The sequence below is a fragment of the Canis lupus genome, chromosome 7 (assembly GCF_003254725.2).
Source record: "Canis lupus dingo isolate Sandy chromosome 7, ASM325472v2, whole genome shotgun sequence".
In the NCBI taxonomy this organism is placed as follows: domain Eukaryota; kingdom Metazoa; phylum Chordata; class Mammalia; order Carnivora; family Canidae; genus Canis; species Canis lupus.
The window spans coordinates 53,130,978-53,150,578 of record NC_064249.1 but is presented as its reverse complement, the minus strand read 5'-3'; the positions used below and the strand labels follow the sequence as shown (position 1 = coordinate 53,150,578).

The 19,601-nt window shown below is 40.9% G+C and overlaps 1 protein-coding gene and 1 long non-coding RNA gene across 8 annotated transcripts in view; one reads left to right on the top strand and one right to left on the bottom strand.

Moving 5' to 3' along the window:
* Window positions 1–2,689: 2,689 nt before the first annotated feature.
* The window catches only part of TPGS2 (tubulin polyglutamylase complex subunit 2), a 67,497-nt gene continuing 50,585 nt past the window's right edge, over window positions 2,690–19,601 (bottom strand). For 5 of the 7 annotated variants that reach the window (XM_025429095.3, XM_035718923.2, XM_025429093.3 and 2 more), the window contains exons 3-7: window positions 17,763–17,850; window positions 15,668–15,796; window positions 6,578–6,691; window positions 4,742–4,902; window positions 2,690–3,629 (exon numbers count right to left, since the gene is read on the bottom strand). In XM_025429095.3, coding sequence (XP_025284880.1) covers window positions 3,399–3,629; window positions 4,742–4,902; window positions 6,578–6,691; window positions 15,668–15,796; window positions 17,763–17,850 — 723 coding nt within the window. In that variant the 3' untranslated portion in view covers window positions 2,690–3,398. Of the gene's footprint in view, window positions 3,630–4,741; window positions 4,903–5,129; window positions 5,245–6,577; window positions 6,692–15,667; window positions 15,797–17,762; window positions 17,851–19,601 lie in introns of those variants that run through there. The other 2 variants (XR_007412082.1, XM_025429091.3) reach the window with 2 other exon arrangements.
* LOC125755459 (uncharacterized) lies at window positions 9,933–11,294 on the top strand. The gene is made up of 2 exons (XR_007412083.1): window positions 9,933–10,189; window positions 11,174–11,294. It is a non-coding gene; the product is annotated as an uncharacterized LOC125755459 (long non-coding RNA).

Below are 19,601 nucleotides of genomic sequence, written 5' to 3'. Positions count from 1 at the left end.
CCACCATCCAGTGACCTGCTATCAGGGTGCCAGAGTTCTACTACACGAATATGACTACTTAGGGATGCTATGTGTATGAGTGGGTACTGTATTGAATAGAAAACAGAATATATATATTGTAATCCTTAGAGCAACTGTTAAAAATGTAACGCAAATAACTGTGACTTAAAACCAATAGATAAATTAAAATGGAATTATTTAAAAAATTGTAAGGGTAAAGACCAGATATATAAATAAAATATGCTTGGTCATAACAATTGCTGAAATTGGGTGATGCACACATGGGGATTCATTATTCTACATATCTTTGTAAATATTTAAAATTCTCCATAATAAAAAGTTTAAAAAAATACATGTGTTCACCCAGGGTCCCTTGGTCCTTCTGATCCAATCATTGTACATATGCTTTTCTTGATTAAAGGCAGATTTGGAGTTCTTTTCCATGCCGTTGTGCAGAAAGCACAACCACTTAGACCCATTAAGTAGAAAGCTTCAGATTCAATAAGTATTATTGTCACAATTGCAGTTGATTAACAGTCCTGATATTTCCCTGCAATTTTGATTTAGTGGATCTGGAGTGGGATTGGAGTATCTTATTTTCTATGCACAAGTCCAGAGACATTGATGCATGTTCAATTTGGGGAGGCACTGATTCAAGGGATAGATTCTATGGATTATTATGTGCAAGTAGCCCCCTGTCATTCCTATCCTTGGCTTGAGTACTTCCCTGCTGTAGAACTCAAGCAGCATGATGATGTGGCACTTTATGCACAATCTTAACTACATCCATCAGTGCATCATGAGGCATTCTGGCATTTATTCTCATTTTGTAATTCCAGCATAGTATCTTTTTCTTGTGGAGCTTAGAGTAGAGCCTATTGCCACTTAAATTGTTTTACTTTCAAAACAAATCTCATGGGTGAGTTTTTTTCCCCCATATAGTGCACCCAACTTACATATTTTCTGAGTCTTTCACCAGGAGTGCTCCCTTCTTCCATCACCAGGGCAGCTTCATAGGCATGTGACGGGAGTAGTCACAGAGGGTCCCATCCTCATGGGCCTCACACTTGGTTTAATGCTCTCCTGTCACTGTCTAAAGTTCTTAATTTTGTTTTTGAACTTGTGCTTTTTAAGTGAAGTCTGATGAGGCGGAGATCCATGCAATGTATCCACTCTTCCTCACCATCCCATTCACTTAGAGCCTTTATTATGCCTGTGTGTGCACACAGAATTCCAGAAGAACCATGGTGTATGGGTTGAGAAGAGATTCAAAGTATAAACAAGTTATTCCTGAGTAAGGAGGGGCACAAGGATCCCCAAGAGGCCATGCTTTCCATTTGATCTGAATGCAAAAAGAAGGTAATGGCATTCTAAGAAGCAGGAATGACTGGAAGCTGGTCCTATCCTTTTTCTACTCCTGTTACTTTTATTTCCTCATGCCACTTTCCTTCATTAGCCATCCACTTATGGTGAAAATGACAACTTAGGAAAAAAAGAAAACATAGGGCAGCTCCTAGTTTTTCTTTTAGTCCCTCCTTACTCATTAAGTTGGAAGAGTGTTAACAGAATGTATACATATCAAGAAGGAAAATAATAGTTGAACGAGGTTTTTATGCAGTGTTTCTAGTGTTCTAGTAAGGACAAAGTACATATACATACAATATATATACATAAGCTATGAAATACAAATTGTCTTGATTTTGATGATTCTGCATGAGTTTGCTACTCTTCTAGTTGCGCTTAAAATTGGAATTGCATATTATAAAGACAACTAAAATTAATGCTAGTAATTTAGAATTTAAAATTTTCATTACTTAGTATTAACTAGTAAGTAAAAACCTATCATAACAAGATGTGAGAGAGACCCTGCAAGAAAGGAAGAACATTATAGTACTTTCAATGGTACTATTTCCTAATTTTTGGACAAGAGACCCCACATCTTTGTTTTGTACTGGGTCCTGAACCTCAGATAGCTAGCATGGCTCTTCACTGTTCCCCTTTCCTTCTTGGAGCCCCCTTCCTTCTATATTCTATAGCCTTTTGAGAACTTCCACTGATTTGAAGGGCACCATTGTTCTCCTGGTTCCTCTGTTGCTTCACCTGTGAAAACTAGAACAGGATCAGGACTGACTTCAAAGTAACTCAGGGGGATGCCTGGGTGGCTCAGTGGTTTAGCGCCTGCCTTCAGCCCAGGGCATGATCCTGGAGTCCCGAGATCTAGTCCCACGTTGGGCTCCCTGCATGGAGCCTACTTCTCCCTCTGTCTGTGTCTCTTTAAAAAACATTCCACAGTAGAGTATGACCGGCCTTCTCAATCTCCTTCTAACTTTGAATTGTCTTGGAGCAGCAGCCACATGGTGCTGTTGGTTCTCCCTTTAATTTGATCAGTTCTAGCAGAAAAATACTTCTAGTAGACTCAACTTTAGCTATTATCCTTGACAGCTTGGTCCCTCTTTGTCCCTTTCTGCCACTTCATGAATTGCTTAAAGCTGTGAATAGGCTGAGCAGGTGGAAAGCTCTCGTTAACAGTGGTTTCATAAAAACTCTTTAGGAAGAATCCTGTAAAACAATGTTTGGGAGTTTGTTTTTTGTTTTTAAATGGTTCAAGTGAAGCAGAATCACCTCCTCTTTAAAAAACAAAACAAAACAAAACAAATTTTGGCAATGCATAAACATCACACCACAAAACTGGAAACAACAAACTTTATAGGAAACTTAAAAAGGACCAGAGTGAGAATTAAGAAAAATAAACATATGCAATTGATCTTCAAGAATTTTCATGGAACATTATGACACATTAAATTATCTACATTCTCTAACAAAAATGAACTGATCTGAGAAAAAGCAGCATGAAAATATTCTAATGCAGTGTTGCCCAAAAGAACTTTCTGTGATGATGGAAATGTTCCATAATCTCTGTGCTGTCAAATACAGAATTTACTAGCCTCATGAATACTCACAATAGGGCTAATGCACTGAGGAACTGAATTTTTAATATAGTTTAAATAGCCACATGTGGCCAGTGATTACCAATTGAACAGCACAGTTCTAATGCCTCATGGGTCAAAATCAGTGGTTTCTTCGAGGGATTTCTCTAATGACTGCTGAGGGGTGTAGAGGGTTGGGGGTGGAAAGAGAGGAAAGCTCTTAATAGCTCTATTTAACTGCTTAAACAAGTTCTGAAACTCTCTACAGCTTTCAGAGGCAGGGGATGAGGAAAGGACTCTGGAAGACCTGAGTATGCCCTTGAACTCCTGGCCAATGCCAATGGGAGTAAAAGGCCTAGGATTTGGCTCGCTCAGACGGAAAGAGGTCTATGGTGCCACTCACAGAATCTGAGGCTTGGGCCACCTGTGTGTGGAAATCTTGGCTGTGAGGCTGGCGGGGAGGTGAAGTGCTCATTTCCGGACAGGGTTGCCAGGGCTAGAAGAGGATTTAGAAGTGGAGGGAGGACCTGAGGGCCCTTTCTGGCCACCTGGAGGCTGGACAGGCCCTTTCTTTTTGGGGATTAATGTCTTGTTCTTGCTCTTGAATACTCTGCTGGGATCCAGCTTGTTCACGAAGGAGTTGGTCTCTTCTGCAAGCAGGTTTGTGTTGTAGGTGATGGGTTTATACATGTTGAACCATTGCTGTAAGGGAGAATTGGGAGAGGTCACAATTCAAAGGAGAAGTGTGATTGTTTATGCTCTTTAGTGGGGACCCAGAGAGGTGGGCAGATGAGGCAAAGAGAATGAAAGTTTTTATGAAAAACTGCCTCAAAAATCTCTTAGCACTTCATTTAGATTAAAGTGATGGCACACACATTGCTTTATTAGGTCTCATTCTTTACTTCCTTCCTTCTGATCTAGTGAGCCCTGTGTGGGATGTTAGGTCTCAGAGCATCAGTATCCTTCTAATTGTTCTGTCCGCACACCAGCCACAGGGAAGGTACAGGACAGGGGCCAGTGGCAGGCCCTGGCTGAGGGAAGTTGCCTATGCTGGTGCTCTCTTCCCCTTCCAGGCAGAGAGCATCACATTTATTGACTGGATGGAGCTGAGTCCCTAACTCACTGCAACTCAGAGTTCTTCCAGGCACACCTGGTCTCAAACCACACAGCATATGAGCATTATCAGGAAACCGTATGTGTGCCCAGATTTGTAGTATAAATAGGGCACATTCATACAATGGAATATTCTGTATCACTAAAAAGGACAGTTCTGTATGCACTGATAGGGAATGAACCCCAAGATGGAGTGTTAAGTGAAAAGAAGGTGCCCAATGATGTGAGAAGTATAGTGCACCTGTGATTTAGAAAAAAGGAACCAAAAAACATACGCACACATGCTTTCCATGCAGTCAAGTACCCTGTGAAAAACATGAGAAAAACAGAAACAATGGCTGCCTCAGGGAGAGGCTGGAGAACCTGGGAATAAGATTAACTTTCCACTCTTCCTGTGTGCATGTACTGCCTATCTAAAACCAACAATCAGACCTCAGCCCCCAATAAAATTTAATTAGGAAGAAAACTCCCAGGTGATTTTGAGTATCAGCCATGTTTGGGAACCACTTAGTTCAGTAAAAGGTGAGGTTATCCACTTAACATGCATAGTATCATCCGCCTGGCTTAATGAAAATGCAGGTTCCTGGGCCCCATCCCAGGTCATCTGAATCAGATGGGGAATCTCAAAGCTGCAATTTGAGTGCTTCCTCAGAGATTCTGATACAGTCCACAGTTTGAGATGCTACCTGTTTCTCTCTCACCTTGGCTTGGGGGCTAATGCCATAGCTGGTGAAGGCATACTGCCACTGTGGCAGGCCCAGGTGCGTGATGAGCAGGCGATAGTAAGCGGTAAATGTATCTGTGAGAAAATGCCAGTATAATGCTCTGTCCAGGAACCAGATCTCAGTGTCTTGTGCTAATGCTGAAATAGACAAAAGAAATAAATGAATAGATGACATAATATTTTTCTCCTTTTATCTGTAAAGCCAAACTCATGCAGTTAAAAAAAATTCCAATAGTGGAAGGATGTAAAATACAAATAAGAGTTCCCTTTAACCCCTTCCAACCTCCCAGGCCCATTCTCCAGTGGCCACTGTTAGGGATTTCACAGTATTCTGGTACAAATGCCTGATCAGCCAGCCAACTGACCTGTGTGCTGGATGCTGGCCATCTGCGCACTCAGGCTGACCGTTCCACAGCCCCTGCCCCAGTGGGGACAGACTCTGAAGGGCTCTGGATTTCTGAAGAGGTCTCCATCAGGAACCTGAAGGGTTGTAAGCAGTCGCTGTGGGGGAACCCAGACCAGCTCCTATCCTAGATCCTGCCTGTGGGGACATCTGGGCTGAATTCCAAAAGGCACTGGCACAGCAGCTCCCACCTCGCACTCACTTCTGACCTTCAGGTCTTCCTCCCGCAGGCCTCGACTTCATCTCCTGTCTAATGGCTCTAATGGTTCCCTCAGTGGTCCCCACCCTCCAGACCCTTCCTCTTCCAAGACTGCCTGTGGTCACATACATTCCATCTTCATTCTGCTGGTCCTTTTCTGAACAACCTTGACTTCCCACTACTATGTCCAAACTCCTTCTAAGCTCTGCATGGGGAGAACAACTGGCCTTCTGGGTTCATCTCCTCGATGAACCAGGTAGCCCTATGATTTGAAACTGTCATTCCTTCTATATCAGTTGCATTTCCCCATGGCATAGGTTTACCATGTCTCTTTGCCTGGATGCTGCCCTTACTCTACAACCCCTGCCACCCCACCCCTCCATATAACCCAAGATGGGGATGAAAGGCTACTTTGCAAAGTTGGTCCCTTCCCTTTCTCTAGGGGTAAAATCTTGGTGCCTGTATCCTCTCATCCCCCGAGGCTGAGAGCTACTTGAAGAGGGCTGGGCCTTGTCCATGTCCCTAGGGTTGGGCCTTACTCCCAGCAGTAATAGCTGGTGATAGCTGCTGCTCCAGGGCCATAGCCTTTTCCTCCTGATTTTTCATCTGAGGTCTTAGACTGGGGTCTACTCATTCAGGTTTTTAGTTGTTAACTTGCCTATGTATAAAAGTATACAAGAAAGATAATGCTTTTCCTGGATGCTTTTCTAAAGCATGAGCCTGCTAGAAGAGTTTTAAACAGAATGACTATTTCTTTTAGTTTTTACTAATTTTCCTACTCCCATTATTTGCAGTAACTCACAAATGATGACAACTTAAAAAGACTCCAGTGATTGGCCTAGAAGGGATGCTCAGGGAGGAGCAAAGGGGCTTTCTGCATCTTTACATCTTTTTTTTTTTTTTTTAAAGATTTTATTTATTTATTCATGAGAGACACACACAGAGAGAGGCAGAGATACAGGCAGAGGGAGTAGTAGGCTCCATGCAGGGAGCTTGACGTGGGATCGATCCTGGGTCTCCAGCATCAGGCCCTGGGCTGAAAGTGGTGCTAAACACTGAGCCACCTGGGCTGCCCTGGGTCTTTACATCTTCAAGACAACTAGCCACGTCTCAGGGGTCCAGAGAGGAGTGTGCCTTTTGTGTGATGGCTGGACAGCAGGGCCATCCATGCCACACCCAACTGCAGAACCATGCTTATCAATTATTCTTACCTGGTTTCCCTGTTTTGTAGACAAGGCAAACCTTCCCATTCCCATTGCAAGAATCCAGCTCAAATATCACACTGCGAGAATCAAAGTGAGGCTTCTCTGGCTGGTTCTCACTGGCTGCAAACCCAGAAGTTAACAGTTATGTTCAAACATACTCAACTCAAATACTTACTCATCCAGCACTGCTAGGGTGGGGGAAGAAAGGGAAAAAGCCTGTCTCAGACATATTCTTTACTATTTCTAATGTGAGCCACATGAATTTCTTTAAAAATATTTATTTCAGCAAGCGAGTGTGAGTGAAGAGAGGAGGAGAGGAAGAGCATCCTCAAGTCAACTCCCTGCTGAGTGTGGGACCCTGAGATCATGACATGACCTGAGTTGAAACCATGAGTCAGATACTTAACTGACTGAACCACTCAGATGCTCACCAAATGAATTCTATACTCTCAATGCCCAGGATCTTATCCATGGTCTAAGCCTTCTGTCTGGGCTTCTCCATCACAGACAGACAGCATCATGGAATCTAGTGGAAGGTGACACAAGGAAAACTGAACTTGTTGAGAATGGGAATACATAAAGGCAAAGCACTCTAGCCTGATTTTGATATAAGTGTTCTCTTTTTCCCAGATAACTGCTTTCCCCTTGTTTATAGCACTTTATGATCTTTTGATTAGAATCTCTTTTCCTTGGTCTAAAATGTATTATTTATAATATTTAATATTAATTACATTATAATTAATGCTTAGCCTAGCTCAATTAGAAATACCTACCTGGCAATCAAATAGAATAATGGAGTACCCAGAAAAAAAGAGACATTTTTAGAAATGTAAGCATCAGAAACCTTTCCTGCTTCCTTCATTACAGCTACTATGTAATAAAGATTAGTATTAGTGACTGAGGGAGAGAGTTTGCAAACCTAGGAGAGGCTAGATAAAGCAAAGTATACGAAAAGATATTTTTTACTTATACATATAGCTATATATATAATCTTATACCAATGCATATTTATATTTCTAACTAAAACTTTTTTGAACATGGATTTCCCTTCCCTGGGAAGTTACACTTTAATACTCTTCTTGATCTCATGTGGTCCTCAACTCACGGTGTGCAACAGGTTCTGCCTGGCTTCCCTTCTCTATGCTGTCTGTGAACTGGAAAATTCTCTAGATCTCTTAAGCTGAGGTTCCTCTTCCTTATTTCCATCTCTCAGGCTCACAATTCTTCACTGCCTGATGGTCTATGCCTTGAAATCCATTTTTATATATCTTTTCTGTTGATGGTTGTTTTTTCAGCAGGGCAGATCTAAATCAGGTCTGTTACTCCCATGTTGGGTGAAATCCAAAGTCTAGGCTAAGCTGTAGGGTCCCACTAAGTTTCAGCAGCTCTGCCCTGAGTGATGCTCACTGTCCACAGATGAAAAGTTATAAAATAGGAAGCTCACTCAGTGTGGCTCCCTTCTGCCATTTGTGGATGCCACTCCAGTTTCTGCAATCATTTTGCAGATGATTTCTGGTTATTCTCCAACCATTTTAGATCATCTTTTTTAAAGTTATCCCAGAGTTCAGTGTAGTCTTGATTTGGTGAAAGGGACTCTGCCATTACCAGAAGCAGAGGGTCAGTATTTGAATCTTTTGCTTCCTTTTTTGCCAAATGTGCAATGTCACCTATTTTTAGTTTCTCACTGAAATTTTAGTTCAGTTTTATCCCAATGTGCGCATTCGCATATTGTTGCGCCTAATAATTTCACTCTTGGGGGTACAATGGATTGATCTTTCTTGTTACCTGTTTGTCTTGCTTCTTGTTTATAGTATTGTTTTTTTCATGTGCCTAGTTATTTTTCAGAAGGAAGTATTTTTTGAAAAATTATTTAGAAAAATAATTTGACATTTGCTTCGACGTGGATGGAACTGGAGGGTATTATGCTGAGTGAAATAAGTTAACTGGAGAAGGACAAACATTATATAGTCTCATTCATTTGGAGAATATAAAAAATAGTGAAAGGGAATAAAGGGGAAAGGAGAAAAAATGAGTGGGAAATATCAGAAAGGGAGACAGACCATGAAAGACTCCTAACTCTGGGAAACAAACAAGGGGTGGTAGAAAGGGAGGTGGGCGGGGGGCGGGGGTGACTGGGTGATGGGCACTGAGGGGGGCACTTGATGGGATGAGCACTGGGTGTTATTCTATATGTTGGCAAATTGAACACCAATAAAAAATAAATTTATATAAAAAAAATGAAAAATAATTTGAGGTCTAAGATAATGTTATCATCCTCTGGGGTGGAATTTTCATTTTATACCAGAGCTTTACTGAGATATAATTCACCTACCATACCATTTACTCATTTGAAGTACACAATTTAATGGTTCTTAGTATATTTACAGTAATATAACCATTAAGACAATCCATTTTAGAACATTTCTCTAGAGTGAATTTGTTTGTTTCTGCCAGGCCCTGGAGGGGATTAGTAACCTGGAATCAATTTAGTCCAATTTTCATATTTAGCATTTTCTGGGCCACATAGATGACCTACACTTGAGCTTCGGTCTATGAGAAAAAGTTACTTCTGGTTTATTCTGTCTCCTAGGGTACTGCTCTTCAATGGTGTCAACCCAAAAAGTAGGTAGTTTTTATAGGTGCTATCTTTTGTAAGGCCTGAACTCTGCTTTATTCCTCTGGTTTCAAAATGGGTTAAATTCACAGCTTTCCAGCATCCTCACAGCCTGTTGTAAAAAGGGCAATATACCCCAGGCAAAACCACCCAAAGTGCTGAATCTTTTCCCCCCTGATTTGTCTTTGGATGTTGATGATATTACCTCATCTTCTTGTTAAGCTCTTTAATGTTTTTAGAGAGATCGTTTTTATACCTTGCTCTGACTTCTCCATTGTCTTCAGCAGGATGGCTGCTCTGAATTACCTGTCTGCTATTACCAGAAGAGGAAGTCTCTTCATCAGTTTAAGTATGCTCCTAATAACATATAGATGAGTTTTGCTTTTTACATCAATCTGGCAGTCTTTGTTTTCCAAAAGGGAAATTTAATCCCAGCACATTTAATATCGTGATAGATCAGTCTTCTTTTATTTCTCCTAATGTTTTATTTCCTAATTTGTTTCTTTTCTCTTATTTTTTCTCCTGTGATTCAATATTTCCTTATCAGGTTGGAGATCTTAATGTAGAGCTTTAGTCCATTAGTTATCTTCTTTTTTTTTTTTTTTTTTTTTGTTTGCATGATTATCCACAGGACTACCATTATTTGAAAACAATAGGCCATTATTTCTCCTAAGTGTGGTACCCTGAATTCTAAGGCCCCCAAGATTCCTGCTCCTGGATATATACACTTTGCAGGACCTCCTACTCTTGAGTATAGTCAGGACCTGCAAATATGATGCGGTAGCCACTCCCCTGATTATCTTACATGGTAGGAGACTGTTGCAGCAGACTGAAGAGGCATTTCCCTGTTGGCTGAGAAGTAAACTGCCATGTTGAGAGAGGGTCATGTGGCTAGAATCTAAGGGCAGCATAAAGATGCTGAAAGTGAGCCCTGGCTAACAGCCACCAATAAAACAGGGATTTAAGTGCCACAACTGCAAGAAACTGAGTAAGGGCAACTACAGGTTAGTATGGAGGAGGCCTCTGTGTCTTGGAAGAGATCACAGCACCAGGTGACACCTTCATTTTAGCTTGGAAGATCCTACGTATTTGTGGCTGAATTCTTGACTCATTAAGCTTAGATAATAAATTTGTGGTGTTTTAAGCCATTAAAATTGTGGTAATCTATTATACAAAAATAGAAAACTTGGGCAGCCCAGGTGGCTCAGCAGTTTAGTGCCAACTTTAGCCCAGGGGCTGATCCCGCAGTCCTGGGATTGAGTCCCACGTCGGGCTCCCTGCATGGAGCCTGCTTCTCCCTCTGCCTGTGTGTGTGTCTCTCTCTGTCTTTCATGAACAAATAAATAAAATCTTAAAAAAAAAAAAATAGAAAACTCAAACAACAAGACAGATTTGTTTTCCCCCCAAAAGGTGTATTATTTCTTCCCTATAGGAAGAGGAGATCTTCCATTTTCTGCTTCTTTTCCTTCTTTGTCCTACATTTTTTACTATTAAGGACTCTAGGAACATTCTATATATTAGTTGCTGGGGCTGCTGTAACCAAATACCAAAAGTGAGTGGTTTGAACAATAGAAATTTGTACTCTTACAATTCAGGAGGCTATGAATCTAAGATCAAGGTGTTAGCAGATTGGCTCCTTTGACAGTGTGGGTAAACAATCTGTTCCATGCCTCTCCCCTAGCTTCTGGTAGTTTACTGGCAAATTTTAGCTTTCTGTAATGTATAAAAGTCCTACCCCATCTCTGCCTTCATCTTCAAATGGCATTCTTCCTGTGTCTCCAAATATCTTCAAGGACACCAGTCATATGGTGGATTGGGGCCCACCCCACTCCAGTATGACCTCATCCTAATTAGTTATATCTGCAATGACCGTATTTCCAAATAAGGTCACATTCTGAACTGGGGGTTAGGACTTCATTATATGAATGAGGGGAGGCATAATTTAACCCATAACACTTTTATATTTTCCCCTCTTTCCTTTCTTTTAGGTTGAGACAATATACAGTTGATCCTTGAACAACACGGAGTGAACTGCACATGGGTCCATTTATACACACGGATTTTTTACAGTGTTGTAAATGTATTTTTTCTTCCTTATGATTTCCATAACATTTACTTTTCTCTTGCTTATTTTAGGAATATAGTGTATGTTACATATAATATACAAAATATGTGTTGTTTGCTATTGGTAAGGCTTCCAGTCAACAGGTTATTAGTAATTAAGTTTTGGGAGAGTCAAAAGTTCTATGGGGATTTTTGACTACATGGAGGGTCAGTGCCCCAATCCTTGCATTGCTCAAGCATCAACTATAGTAGGTTTCTTACAGTATTCCTTGCACTATGTCTCCCTTTTTCTTTATCACTACTATGTCTCTTCAGGTTGATTTTTTGGGGGTGATCTCTGTGCTTCCTATATCTAGATATCTCTTTTCTTCCCCAGATTAGATATTTCAGCTATTATTTCTTCAAATAAATTTTCTGCCTTTTTTCTCCCTTCTAGGATGTTCTTATACTTGATGGAGTCACCTAGTTACCTACATCTATTCTCTCTTTGCATAATTCTTTTCTTTTCTCATTTGTTCAGCCTGATTATTTTCCATTACTCTGGACATTAATTCATTCCTCTGCTTCCCCTAGCCTGCTATTTATTCCATAATGTGCATTTTAAAATTCGTTTATTGTGTTCTTCATCTCTGATTCTTTTTTTTATTTCTGTGTTAAGGTTCTCCACTCTTAAGTCCAGTATTTTTATGACTATTACTTTAAATTCCCTACCAGGCATATTACTTATATATGTTTTGCTCAGGTCTCTTGCTGTGGTGTTGTGCTGTTCTTTCTTTTTTTTTTTTTTTTTTTTGTTCTTTCTTTTGGGACATATTCCTCTGTCTCATTTTGTCTAACTCTGTGTCTGTTTGTGTGTGTTAGGAAAGTCAGCTACATCCTTTGCTTTTGAAAGTAATGGCCTTATGAAGAAGCGATTCTGTAGTTCCCTAGAGCACAGTGTCCCCTGTTCACTGGGATCTGGCACTTCAGGGGTGTTTCCATATTACTGTGTCCTGTCCTCTTTTTCCTTCAGTGCAGTCATCTGCAGAGGCTCTCTTTGCCTACTGTGGGCAGTGTTTGGTCCCTAGCCAGGGTAGGAGTATGTTTTAACAAGGTATGTACCAGTCTGCTTGTGAAATGAGACCTGCTGCCAGTGCTGCCAGGTGAGGCTAGCCCAAATAGATCTGTAAAGTATGCGTGGGTGGAGCACTCAACCTTAACAAGCCAACCCTTGGACTTTGCAGGGCCCACCTCAGATGCTGCTGTAGTCGCTGCTACAGAGACTGAGGCCATGCAAAATGTGGGGGTTGGGAGATGTGATACTGATGAAGTCTGTGCCTATCTTCTTGACCAAAGGCATTTGATGTTTTTATTGTAACCATTTTGAGGTGCCATAAAACACACCTGCAGAGGGCAGCAAACCTGATAAATGTTTGTGTTCTGAATGTACCATTGACTTGCCATTCCATCTCTCTTCTTCTCCTCAGGCTTCTCTATTCCCTGAGATACAGTAATGAAATTAGGCCAATCAATAATCCTAAAATGGGCTTAGAAGGTTCAAGTGAAAGGAAGAATTGCATGTCTCTCACTTTACATCAAAAGCTAGAAATGATTAAGCTTTGTGAAGAAGGCATGTTGAAAGCTGAGACAGGTTGAATGCTAGGCTTTTTGTGCCAAACAGCCAAGTTGTAAATGCAAAGGAAATGTTCTTGAAGGAAATTAAAAATGCTACTCCAGTGAACACATGAATGATAAGGCAGTAAAACAGCCTTATGGTTAATATGGAGAAAGTTTTAGTGATCTGGATAGAAGATCAAACCAGCCACAACATTTCTTTAAACCAAAGCCTAATCCAGAGCAAGGCTGGCTTCAATTCTAAGGCTGACAGGGGAGGAAGCTGAAGAAGAAAAGTCTGAAGCTAGCAGAGGTTGGTTCACGAGGTTTGAGGAAAAAGCTGTCTCTATAACATAAAAGTGCAAGGCAAACTAGTAAGTTATCCAGAAGATCTAACTAAGATAATTAATGAAGGTGGCTATACAAAATAGCAGATTTTCAATGTAGACACAACATCCTCTATTGGAAGACGCTACCTAGGACTTTTAAAGCAAAAGAAATCAGTGCTTGGCTTCAAAGCCTCAAAGGACAGGCTGACTCCTTTTGTAGGGCTTACTGCAGCTGATGACTTTGTTAAAGCCAATGCTCATTGACCATTCTGAAAATCCTGGGACCTTTAAGAATGGTTAAATCAACTCTGCCTGTGCTCTATAAATGGAACAACAAAGCCCCAATGATAGCACATCTGCTAACAGAGTTTACTGAATATTTTAAGCCCACTGTTGAGACCAACTGTTGAGAAAAAGATTTCTCTCAAAATATTACTGCTTATTGACAATGTACCTGGTCACCTGATAACTCTGATTGGAGACATACAATGAGATGAATGTTGTTCTAATGCCTGCTAACACAACATCCATATTGCAACCCATGGACCAAGAAGTCATTTCAGCTTTCAAGATGTAATAGTTAAGAAATATGCTTCATAGGGCTATAGGTGCTATGACTAGTGATTTTCCTGATAGATCTGGGGACAAGTAAACTGAAAACCTTCTGGAAAGGATTCACTATTCTAGATGCCATTAAAAACATTCATGGTTCATGGGTAGATAGTTTTATCAACATTAACAAGACTCTGGAAGAAGTTGATTCCAACCCTCATGCATGACTTTGAGGAGTCCAAGACTTCAGTGGAAAAAGCAGTTGCAGATGTGGTGGAAATAGTGAAAGAACTAGAATTAGAAGGAGAGACTGAAGATGTGACTGAATTGCTGGCAATCTCCTGATAAAACTTGAATGGATGAGAACTGCTTCTTGTGGATGAGTGAAGAAAGTAGTTTCTTGAGATAGCTTCTACTCCTGGTGAAGATGCTATGAAGCCTGTTGATATTAACACAAAGGACTTAGAATATTACATTAACTTAATTGATAAAGCAGTGGCAGGGTCTGAGAAGACAGACATCTATTTTGAAAGAAGTTTTACTGTGGGTAAAATGCTATCAAACAGCACAGCATGCTACAGAGAAATCATTCCTGGAAGGAAATGTCAATCAATGCAGCAAACCTCATTGTTTTAAGAAACTGCCAAGCCACTCCCATCTTCAGCAACCCACCTTCCTATTAAGCAGCCATCAACATGCAGGCAAGACCATCCATCAGCAAAAAGATTACAATTTACTGAAAGCTGATGGTGGTTAGTATTTGTTAGTAATAAAATATTTTTTAAATTAAGGTATGTACATTGTTTTTCTAGACATCATACTTAATAGGCCACGGTATGGTATGAGCTTAACTTTTATATGCACCAGGAAACCAAAAAATTCATTTGCACTTGATTTACTGTGGTGATCGGGAACGGAACCTGCAAAATCTCTAAGGGATACCTGTACTAGTGTTCAACTGCTGTGTGGTTGCTGGAGAAAGCCTTGCATCGGTTCTCCTGCCAGAATTTCAATGTGCCCCAAGGCCTTACCACTGGAGACAGAAGTTGCTTAATCAACATTCATTCTCCTTTTTTAAACCCCAATTCTTGTTTGAGGAGACAATACTGCACAGCTAAATGTATTTCCTCGGTTTCCCCTGCAGCTATGAGTAATCTTTTGACTCTGTTCTGGCTAATGGCTATTGGAAGGCACTTCTGAGAAAACTATTGTTTTCCTGATAAAAAGGGATGGATTTTGCCAAAAGACAGTTTTTGTCGTCGTTTTGCCTTTTATTCTTCTTTTTCCTCCCTGGAACACAGACTGGAAGCTTGGAGGGACAGCCTGCATTCCTCAGTGATGAGGATGGAAGTGTATCCAAAGGTTGGTGCAAGAGAATCCAGAGGAAGACTTTATCACTGACCTTCTCAAACAGCCGTGCCAGCCAAGTTCCAGATTTCTCGTTATGAGAAAAATAAACACCTATTTAGTTTAGACGTTGTAACTGGGTCTCTGATACATGCAGCCAAACACAATTCTAGCTGACAAAGTCCTCACTTGTGCTCAGTTGCTCATAGCTTTTAGCAGCCATTTGAATCAGAGATGGCAATTTAGATTCCATGTTCCCTGAAAGCTCTTGATACTGAAATGTTGAGTCAAGTTAATCTATAACATTCATTCATTTACTAAGCATTCATGAAGTACCGGCTATGTGCCAGGCATTGAAGTGGGTGCTGGAAACAAAACAAAAATCTCAACCCTCGCATTTCTACAAGAAAACTTCCTTTGTTGATACAGGGTTTTTTTTTTCACCTTATTCCCATGGTCCTGAGAAGCCACATATGGGGAAGGTTTTGGCTTTGGGAAAGGTACTATATGCCACAATGTCTTCCTATGGTTTTCAACATTATAAAAGGGAAACAAAGAGGCTAATTTCTAACTCAGACCAGAAGTTCCTTCAGGTACCTTCAAGTGTATCATCCTCCAGGTCTGCCAGAGTTGGTGCATTAGGGAGTGAGTACACGGAAGACTGGTTGAGTTGAGTCAGTTTTGAGATGCTGTTAATTGCCATGCTGCCCAATGGAATGGTGTGCTCTACGGAAACATTAGCAAAGAGAAACAGCCTTATTACCATGATCATCAGAAGGTCTTTTGCTGGAATAACTCAAGCCCAGCTATTGTATGATCCCAGAGCTGAGAAATCTGATGGAAAGTTGAAGGAAGAGGATCAATACACTATATGACCCAGAGCGCCAACCTTTTTTAAGCAATGGTCACAGGTGAAGAGACCTCCTGCATGCATTAGGGTAGAGTATTGAAAATTTAAAAAGGGTATGCTCAAAAAGAACACAGAAATCAGGGCTAGGGACCCTCTTTGAAGAGCAAAGGACCTAAAAATGTTTTTGCTCCCTCTTTCTCTTACATGAAGGCTTAAAATTCCCAAAGAAGTAACAGCTTTGATTATATAACTGACCCATTCTTCTCTTCTTGTAAGCTTTTCATGATTGAAGATCGCTTCCCCTCTATTTTTTTCTTACTCATCGCAGAGAACTTGACAGCCTTCTTGCCTGATTCTAGTCTTCTGACATTAGGGTATAAATAAGGAATAGGCAACTGTTTATCTTATTATATAGAATCCTTGTCATATAGGATGCTGGACACCGGATGGCATACAAAGACTTAGAAATCTGACTGCTGAAAAAACCTGAAAATACTAAAACAGCTAGTAAACAGACTATGGGAAGTCCAAGCAGAACAGACCATTAAAGAGGTAAACATCAGAAACTGCCTCTGCTGTTAAAGTAGCTATCCAGGAAAGGACAGAAAGGGGGATGGAAATGGGAACAGCATAGGAAGACTAGGATTGGAAGGATTAAATGAGAGGAGGTATTAGAATAATGAACCGGAATTCATTCATAAAAACTTTGTGACTTATTTCTTCTCTGAGGGGCGCTTGTGAAGGGGCTAGCCTGTCTTCACAATATGGACAAGGGAAAGTCTGACCTTTGGTCTGGTCATGTCCATTCTCTCTCTCACTCCAGACTCCAAAGGCCCTGGTCATGCTTCAAAGAAGGGCTCTTGTGACAGAAATGGTTTCTAGGCCGAGGAAGAAATAATTCCAAGCTAAAAGTTCATGTTAAATGCTTAGTAATAAGCTATAAAGTGCCTCAGGTCAGCTGTGAGAGAGAGAGAGACAGAAAGGCTTTGGGAATTATCATCCAAAAAAAAAAAAAAAAAGGAAGTCAGAGCAAAAGGCAGAGGAAATGAAGGGGAGAAGTCAGTTCTGCAGATCTGCTGTGCAATAAAAATTGCCAAATTCTTTGTGACAGTATGGGGAGGTGCTAGGTACTTCCTGAGGACCAAAGTAGATCTGGGGAGGTGGTTGGAATACAGAGGCAATAAAGGTCTCCTGTGGGCAGGGAAGTCTGTGGCAGGAATGAGCTGGACTCCAATGGATAGAACAGGGTTTCCTGGCTTATGAAATTTTATAGGAGTCTTCACTCAAACACGCAGCACCACCTTTCATGTGTACACAGTACCAGCAATTTCTGAACCTACCAAGTTATGAGTTCCCACATCTGCAACACGAATGTCTGTCCTAAACACTTTAATACTAAAGATGACAATTTTAGAAATGAGGTGGGGAGATGTGAGGGAGAGAAGTTAAAGATCTAGTATGTGAGTCATAGCCCTATGGTCAGTGCCATGCTGGGAATGAAGGAAGCTGCCCCTCTTAAGACAACCATCAGTGGCTGTCCTTTCAGCTCACTCTGAGGAGAATACTCTGAGGTGGAGTCATCAGAGGCTTTAAGTATGAGGTGGTACAGGAATTTTGTGTAGTGATTAATGTTTTCTAGGAGCCTATTCCAAAAGGAAGCCTCTAAATTGAGCTTCCAGTTAGGTGCCAGCTAGACTCTGGCATAGTGGGTGGTAGGTGTGGGTGATAGGTGAAATAATGATGGTATCTGGACATTGCACTTAGGAAAACTCAAGAAAACCATCCCTATACCCAAACTCTCAGCCAGGGAAATGTTACCTTACAGCAAGAAGGCTGACTCACCATCCAGCTTCACACTCCATGTCATGTGGAAGCCATTGGTCATCAGGTAAAAATTCTTCACATCCTCAGGTAGCATGCAGTTATTTTTCTAAAATCACAAAGCAGCTGAGTGTTAGGTCAGGGCTGAGAAAGGGCACAGGGCTATGCCCCAAAGCATAGGGGAACATTCTGGTAATTATCTACAATCTCCATTAGCAAGTTCCACTTCAAGATGGCAATACAGGAGGCCCCTGAACTCGCTTCTTCCCATAGACAAACCAAATCCACAGCTATATAGGGAATAATTCTCTCCTAAAGAAATCCAGAAACTGGCTTAGTAACTCCTACACATTGGGTGAATGAGAAAAAAATGCACATTGAAATGGGTAGGAGAGGCTGAGACACAACTCACCACACCCCCCTTCCCTGCCAACTGGGCACAGCAATACAGAATCAGGAGAGAATTCACAAATCCACTCTTCCCTCTAAGGAGTGAAGGATTTGAGCCTTGTATCTGGCATACCGTCTTTTTAAGATGGTATACCATATCAGCTCATCTCTGAGAGATGAGCTTCCCAGATATCTAGCTTTGAAAGCTAAAGGGGCTTGCTCCGTCAGATACAAAAGGCTATATAACAAACCGAAAAACAGTTCTCAAAGGGCTCATGCATGCAGATTTACCAACATAGGGTCTTTTGTAGAAGCAGCCAACTGAAAAGTACCCAGACTTTCTATGAAAGAGGCTTATTTGCTTATCTTGCAGCATCAGCCTGAGTGGCAACTACCTAATTTAATACACATCTAGGGGCTGACAGAAATACTCCCAAGAGAACAGAGAGGCTGGAGGGCACCATCTTCATGCTCTCTGCCTTGCTCCAGGTCAGCAGTATCTCCCAGAAAAGCACTTGTGCAGCCATCTGATGCACTGGCCTTTGCATCTGCTGCTCAAGGGACACACTCCTTTATTCCTTGGCTCTGGTGGCCAAGGGGCTTACATTTCCAGATCCCACAGGATTGTAACAAAGAAACAGTTCTTAATTGGCTATCCCACTGATGGAGCACAGTTGGAAGAAAGGCAGGCAGGGACAAGGGACCCCCTGCCCTATGAAGATACCACACTTAAAAGGATTTTACGCCACCCTGTAAGAAATAGACATCCCACATCTGTGAAGTCCAGAGTTCCAAATAAGTTGAACCCAGAGCCCCATACCAATACACATAATTGTCTCAGGAAAAGGAGAATCTTAAAAGTATCAAGGAAAAACTTAATGTACAAGGGAACCCCATAAAAGACTTAAGATTTTGTTTCAGCAAAAACTTTGCAAGACAGAATAGCGTGGCACAGTATATTCAAAGTATGGAAAGAAAGGAACTGCTAGCTAAGAATACTTTATTCAACAAAATTATCCTTCAGAATTTAGTGATAGAGTTTTCCAGACAAGCAAAACTAACGGAGTTCATCATCACCATTTCCTTAAATGGAAAGAGAAGCCATAGCATATGAAAACTATAAAAGAAAAAAAAATCTCACTGGTATAGGCAACCATATACCAAAGGTAGTATGTCAACTACTTATAAAGCTAGTATGCTGGTTTAAAAGGCAACAGTACTAAAATCAACTGTATCTACAATAATTAGTTAAGAGATAAACAGTAATACAAAATATGACATAAATATAAAAAATGGGGAGGGTGTAAAAATGCATTGCTTCTAGAATGTTTTCAAACTTAAGCAACCAAACCATCAACTTAAAATAGATGGTTACATACAGAGGGTGTTATACATGAACCTCAGAATAACCACAAACTAAAAACCTCTCATACACTTAAAAATGAAGAGAAGGAAGTCCAAACATAATAC